The sequence below is a fragment of the Neolamprologus brichardi genome, chromosome 6 (genome assembly GCF_056152115.1).
Source record: "Neolamprologus brichardi isolate AB-2024 chromosome 6, ASM5615211v1, whole genome shotgun sequence".
Lineage (NCBI taxonomy): Eukaryota > Metazoa > Chordata > Actinopteri > Cichliformes > Cichlidae > Neolamprologus > Neolamprologus brichardi.
This window is the reverse complement of record NC_142109.1, coordinates 3,938,930-3,946,324: the sequence shown is the minus strand read 5'-3', so window position 1 is coordinate 3,946,324 and position 7,395 is coordinate 3,938,930. Positions and strand designations below refer to the sequence as shown.

General features: G+C 40.0%; 1 protein-coding gene and 1 long non-coding RNA gene across 2 annotated transcripts; both read left to right on the top strand.

The window, feature by feature from the left end:
• Nucleotides 1-2,471: 2,471 nt before the first annotated feature.
• LOC148102424 (uncharacterized) lies at nt 2,472-5,347 on the top strand. The gene is made up of 2 exons (XM_087841517.1): nt 2,472-3,779; nt 3,945-5,347. The coding sequence occupies exons 1-2, from the start codon at nt 2,604-2,606 to the stop codon at nt 4,746-4,748; spliced, it is 1,980 nt and encodes a 659-aa protein (XP_087697643.1). The 5' UTR covers nt 2,472-2,603; the 3' UTR covers nt 4,749-5,347.
• A 387-nt stretch (nt 5,348-5,734) lies between these two features.
• Nucleotides 5,735-6,906, top strand: LOC148102423 (uncharacterized). Its single transcript, XR_015719109.1, has 4 exons — nt 5,735-6,089; nt 6,270-6,406; nt 6,493-6,715; nt 6,807-6,906. It is a non-coding gene; the product is annotated as an uncharacterized LOC148102423 (long non-coding RNA).
• Nucleotides 6,907-7,395: the final 489 nt, after the last annotated feature.

Sequence of the window (7,395 nt, the reverse complement as noted above, 5' to 3'; positions counted from 1 at the left end):
CCTGGTCTAAACTCATTGAAGCTCTGCGTAAACTCAAACAGATTCACCCACAGTACACAGATGTTGTTATCAGAGATGATGCATTGCTTTGTGATCCAACGTTACCTGATGATGACAGCAGTGATGAAGCCAGCATGGAAAGTGATGATTATGATGAAGCAGATTTAATGGAAATTGACAACTATGAAAAAGATGCCCTTTTGTGCGAAAGTGAGTCTGAAAGTGACCAAGATATTAATATGCAATCCTGTGATCAACAACCAGAGGAACAAAATCCAGATGAACCAGAAAGTGATTTGAACAATGGAGGTTTTGCTCTAGAAAGTTGTCTGCAGCCTGTTGACATTTCAGAAGAGATTCTCTGTTTCAGTGATAACACATATTGTGTGGCTCCTGCAGAAAGAAACAATCCTGTTAGCTTTTTCAGAACTCCTCATTTGGAAGCGATGGCATTTCCTGTGCAGTTTCCTACTGGTCAGAATACACTGGACAAAAAGAGACTTCTTAAACTCACACCAAGTGCTTACTTCAAGTCAAGGCTTTTCAACATTGACGCAAGATTTGCTAAAGACACAAATTACCTGTTTTTCTCACAGTTTGTTACTGAAATACATTTGGCTAATTCCAGCATGACAATACAGCTAAGGAAAGGTAAAACTATGACCAAAGATGGACGCAAAATCACATCAGGAATGTTACAAAGTAAGACAGAAGTAGAGAAGCTGGTAAGAAATAAAGATGCAATCAGATTTATGCAGCCACTCAGAGGAACCCCAGCTTACTGGCAGAAAACTACCAAAGATGTATTCAGTATGGTTCGTCAAATAGGAACACCTCAGTTCTTTGTCACTTTCTCTGCTGCTGAGATGAGATGGCCTGAAGTGATTCAAGCAATAAAGAGACAGCAAGGTGAAGAGGTTGATTTTGAAACCCTGGACTGGTCAGAAAAGTGTGAAATCCTAAGATCAAATCCAGTAACCACCATGCGAATGTTTGATAAACGTGTTGAGGCTTTGTTCAGAGATTTGCTTTTTTCTCCTGCACAGCCCCTTGGTGAAATCATTGATTACTTTTACAGAGTAGAGTTCCAGCACAGAGGTAGTCCGCATATACACATGTTGCTGTGGATTCAAGAAAAGGTAGAAGTAGATGTGGACGATGACCAAACGGTCTGTGACTTTGTGGACAGATACATCTCAGCTCAACTCCCTGATCCAGAAAAACAACCTGAACTGCACAAAAAAGTCACTGAACTACAAAAGCACAGCAAAAACCACACAAAAACATGCTTTAAGAGTGTGAACTCTGGTTGTAGATTTGGGTTTCCAAAACCACCAGCCACAAGAACAATGATTGTGAGACAGGATGAGGATTCAGACACTGAAGCTGCAAAAGCCAAACTCAGACCTTTGATGAACCTGCTGAAGGAACCTGAAGCTGCTTCGCTCACCATAGAGCAGATTCTGTCACGATGCAACTTGACAATGAATGAGTATGAACAATGTCTGCAGGACATAAACAAGAAAACAGCTCTGATTCTGAAACGTGACCCAAAGGACTGTTGGATCAACAATTACAACCCTCACCTGCTTGAAGCCTGGAACGCAAATATAGATGTCTCATTAATTTTGAATGCCTATTCATGTATAGAATACCTCTGTAAATATATAACGAAGAAAGAATCTGGCCTCTCTGAATACCTGAAGACAGTTCTTGATAACTCTGCAAAGAACACGGTCAATGAATGTGATGAAATGAGAGCTGTGATGCAGGCTTACTCAAAAAAGAGAGAAATCAGCGCACAGGAGTGTGTGACTCGAGTCTGTGGCCTAAAAATGAAAAAATGTTCCCGCAGTGTTGTATTTGTACCAACAGATGATAACCCAGTAAAAATGAGTCGCCCCATGAGCTATCTGGAAACCACAACACATGACAGTTGTAATATTTGGATGACAAGTTTGAGTGATAAATACAAATGCAGACCTGAGACACCAGAATATGAGGAAATGTCGCTGGCTGATTTTGCTGCGCTGTGCAGGTTGGTGAGTGGTCCAAATGAAGGAAAAGATGTGCTTCCTCTTCTAAACCAGCTTGGATTTGTACAAAGGCGAAAGAATGATAAACCAGCTATAATCAGGTATTACCACTGTTCACAGGAAAAAGATCCTGAGCAATATTATGGACGACTGTTGAGACTTTACCTTCCACACAGATCAGAGCAGGAACTGAAACCACAAGGGTTCCAAACCTATCAGTCCTTTTACAACTCAGGTTTTGTGCGACTTCCATGTTCAGACCACAGTGAGTCTGTGAAAAGGGTTGTGAAAAGAAATAAAGACAAGTATGAGAAGAACTCTGAGGATATTGAGAGTGCACTGGAAGAGTTTGAACAAAATAGGGATGTTGTGATCGATGAATGGTGCAATCTGGCTCCTGAATCTGAAGTTGTGAGGCTGCAATGAGATGAGAATCTTCCTGAGAGACATGATGATGATGAGAACGAACAGGAGAATGTTCCCGACTACAGTCGTCAGTCTGATGCTGTAACAGAGATCAGAGCCATCAGAGAACAACCTGCAGTCGATCCAGCCGTGGTACGCGTCATGTATCAGAATCTGAACCAGAAGCAGGCCTGCGTGTTCTATGCTATAAGAGACTGGTGTATTCAGCGAGTTTGTGGTTTGAACCCAGATCCATTTTTCTTCTATATCAACGGTGGTGCAGGAACTGGAAAGTCACATCTGATTAAATGTATTCACTCTGAAGCATCAAAGATCCTGAGCAGACTGCCTGCTAATGCAGAAGAAGCTGACATATCAAATCCAACTGTTTTACTGACGTCATTTACCGGGACAGCAGCTTTTTCTATCAATGGCTCTACATTACATTCTCTACTCAAACTACCCAGGAGTCTGAAACCACCCATTCAAGGACTTGGTAACCAACTGGATGAAGTCAGATCTGAGCTGATAAATGCTGAAATTATTGTTATTGATGAGATTTCGATGGTTTCAAAACCCCTTTTTGCTTATGTGGATGCAAGACTGAAACAAATCAAAGGCACTCAGAGACCTTTTGGTGGAATGTCAGTTTTAGCTGTTGGAGATTTTTACCAGCTGCCACCAGTGCGACAGTCTAAACCTCTCTGTGTTTATGATCCAGAACAGATTGACCTATGGCAGGAACATTTTCAGATGATCACTCTAACCGAGATCATGCGTCAGAAAGATGATGTGGCCTTTGCAGAGATGTTGAACAGGATTAGAGTCAAAGAAAAGACAGATGAGCTTTCTCAGTGCGACAGAGATTTGTTGTCACAGGCTGTGACTGCACCAGAAGAATGTCCAACTGAGGTCTTACACATCTATGCCACCAACAAGAATGTGGAATCCCATAACACAGATACCCTGAAGAAGCTTCATTCAAACATCATAATCATCACTGCAGACGATTTCCAGAAGGATAAACGTACAGGCAGAATGGCACGAAGAGACAAACCATTTACAGGTGGGCGAAATGATTTACCCGACACTCTGAACGTTGCTGAAGGAGCTCGAGTGATGCTGACCAGAAACTTGGACACACTAAACGGTTTAGTCAATGGTGCTTTTGGTATACTGGTAAAGGTGGTGAGATCTGAAAATGATGGACACATAATTAAACTGGGCCTCAGAATGGACAACCGGCAGCCTATGAGACACAACCGCAGTTCTAATGCAGCATCTGATGATCTGGTTTACATTGAGAGAGCAGAGGAGAGTCTGAAGTTTAAAGGAGCGGTACGCAGACAGTTTCCTGTAAAGCTAGCATTCGCCTGCACAATTCACAAAACCCAGGGTCTTACAACACAGACAGCTGTAGTTTCAATGAAGAACATTTTTGAACCAGGTATGGCTTATGTTGCTCTCAGCAGGGTGACGTCTCTCAGTGGACTCTATTTACAGGACTTGGATGAGAAAAAGATTTACGCCAATCCTGAGGTAACTGCAGCGCTCCAAACCATGAGACAAGCCAGCGTTGAGGAAATGATGCCTCTTCTTCAGGTCAGAGAAACAGCCAGCAGACTTGACACTCTTACACTGATCCATCACAATACGGAGGGTTTGCCATCTCACATCAGTGACATCAAGAGTCATCATGAAATGTGTTTAGCAGATGTTTTGTGTCTCACAGAGTCTCACCTCCAAGGCTCCTTTGTTGCAGATAGTCTTCATTTGGACGGCTACACAATGTTCAAACGCAACAGACATGTGTCCTACACAAACTTTCCTCACATGGCCAGCAGAAGTGGTGGTGGAGTTGTTGTGTATTTGAGGAATCATTTTCAGGTTCAGGTAAAACAGTATCTGCATAATGTCACTGATCTTGAGTTTTTAGTGTTGAAGGTTCAGGCTCCATTCCCTGCGCTCATTGCGGTTGTGTACAGACCCCCTGACTACAGTTTGACACCGTTCATGCAAAACCTGGTAAGTCTTTTAGATTCACTTGAAATAATGGACTGTCACCCAATAATTGTGTGTGGAGATTTTAATGAGAACCAGTTACAGAGTGGAAGAAAACAGATTCTGGAGCAGTTTCAGTCGAGAGGGTATTCACAGCTGATCACTTCTGCCACTACAGACAAGAACACCCTGCTTGACCTGATTTTTATTTCTCAGCCACAGAAAAGCCTCCATTCAGGTGTTCTGAGAACATATTACAGTTACCACAACCCTGTGTTTTGTGTCCTGTCCTTGAGCCAATCATGAAGTCGTGTGGTGAGTTTTGAAACAATTACAGATCATGTTTGTTACAGAGTTTACTGATTATAGAGCATGAAAAAGATTTTTCATTGAAATATCACATTTCTTCATATTGTCTTCCCTACTCTGTCTGTAAGAAGACCCTTTCTTATTGCAATGTTATTAATCATTTCACCAAATCATGGCTGTACTTCATGCAGAGCTGGGAGATCTGCTTTCTGTTATCATGCACCTCAGATCTGAAATATGCTGCAAAAAGTATTAAACGGACATAATTTATTTTTTATTCTCATGTTTTAAATGACTAAATCTACTAATGCATTTTTTCATGGATGTTAATTGTCATCTCCTTTTTTGATACTTTTTTTACTCTGACGTATGTATCTCAACAAATGAGATCTTCCCCTCCAAGGGCTTTCAAATATGAAATAGTAAATAAATAAATCCCAGATAAATGCAGGTATTTATTATGGGTCACATGAATAAATACAGACAATTATATTTTCTTGATTATAGTAGATTTTGTAGAATCAAATGTTTTTGGGATGAATGAGGTTTTGATTATCATGTTTTACAGGTAAAAAAATTTAAAAGTTTTAAACTATCTTTAGGCTACCAGAGATGTCTATAATGATACATTATGTAGAGAAAAAACATTAGTACAGCTTACAGAATATGTATAAAAACTGATTTAGAAGTACATGGAAAGTTTCTGCATCCATTTTCTGACTTGGCCTTTATCCGGGTGGGTTTGGGTTTGGGTGGATAAAGGCCAAGTCAGAATTCTCTGAGCAGCTGGAAAAAGCTGCTAATAAATAAAGACATCAGAAAGTGGGGGCTTTAGGTGTAGCCCCTGCTTTCTGATGCACTAATTAGATTTAGTAACTGACACCCCATACCAGCATTACATAGACACTTGGGGGCTGAGATGGGTGGGTGGGGAGGGTGGGTGGTGTTAAAAGCACTTTATGTTTTGTAGATTATTTTTTTCAGACAGGGCACACACAGTCCTGTTTCCTTTGTGGGAAAACCTTCAAACTTCACCATCCTCAGCTGAAACAACAAAATCTTAACACCATCTTCATGAACTGCTGAGCCAAACCTGATCCATCAGTGCTGGACTGCACAGATAACTACATGCCACACAGAGTCTGCTGTTTTATGAACTGCCATACCAGTGTGTCTTCAATGGAGAAGATGACACACCCATCACCTGACCTCCTGCCTGATCTGGAGACCATCATCATGCTGCCACACTAAACACCTCTGAGACCATCAATGATGACTCATACTGAGGAAACTGTATTTCCTGTCAGAGATGCTCAGTGATCCTCAGAGCAGAGAGAGGTATGATTCTTTATCTTTGATAAAAATGTCAGTGTTTTTAATTCAATTAATTAATTTAAATCCTGTTTATTGCACAAATAATTTCACACTCAAATGATTATACTTGTTGAAACTTTTTGAGTTTTAATTCACATTATGGATTACAAATCTATGCTTTTTCTACTCTGTCTCTCTGTGCAGGTATTGCTGTCTTCTGAGTTCTTCAGTGTCCCAACTGAGACATTCAAACCTCATTGCAGAGCTCATGTCTTTCCTCACCATCATGTGAGTGTGAGATTGCTCTGGATTCTGGTTATGTGGCCTGCAGCACCTATAAGGTATTTCAACATTGTTCATTGTATAACTTATTTGTAGTTTTTAGGCCTTAACACAAATAAAATGTTCCTTTTTCTGTATTTTTTAGAACAAGCTCGTACAGTGTGCCTGCATTCCAGCTTCTTAGACTCTGCACAAGTGGACAGAGTATCAGTGTTTGGCCACTCTTACAGACACCGACTTCTGTCAACTCACTGCTACTGATCAGGCACCTCACTCCAGGAAGACAGAGGGCTGCAAGCCTGTCATCGTTTCCAGTGTGGCTTTGTATTCTTGGGGTAGCATCAGATTTTTCCCACAAATATTCAAAGGTAACACTTATTTTAAGCTTAGTTATTAAATCAAAAGTCTTCCCTTGTGTTCATTTTATTGTTTTAAAAATTTTTTTTTGTTTTCTTTTAGATTTATATGCAGTGATCGGATGTGGTGGAGCTTTGTTAACTGTGTGGAAAACATCTGTTTGTGATGATATTTACAATGAGGCTTTAAGGTGACAGTTTCCATGTAAATTCAATCCTTTTACTAAGCAAAAACATGTTTGCAATTAACATTTTTTTTCAGTTTTGTCTTTTGGATTTATGGTTAACATTCCTCTGTGACAGCAAATACTAAACTGGTCCAAGTAACCAGCATATCATTGGTCAAAGGCAAAAAGGACCACATGTCACGCTAGCAATGAATTTTTGACTGTGTTTGTGTCACCAGATTTAACAAACAATATCAGACATATGAAACTGAACTCTGGATTAATGTGCAGATGTTTTTTGTGTTTTTTTTTTTTATTGTTGAATAATTATTTTGTAGGACAAACCCAATCTATTTACCCAAACAATGTAACTTGTTTGGGTAAATAGTGGATTAATATATCTAAGTCTATAAGTATAGCAAGCTGAATTCATACAAACACACAGCTCTAAATCTTGAATTGTAGGATGTACAAAAATGATCATGTGATTATTATGGACATTTAAATAACTATATCTATTGAACC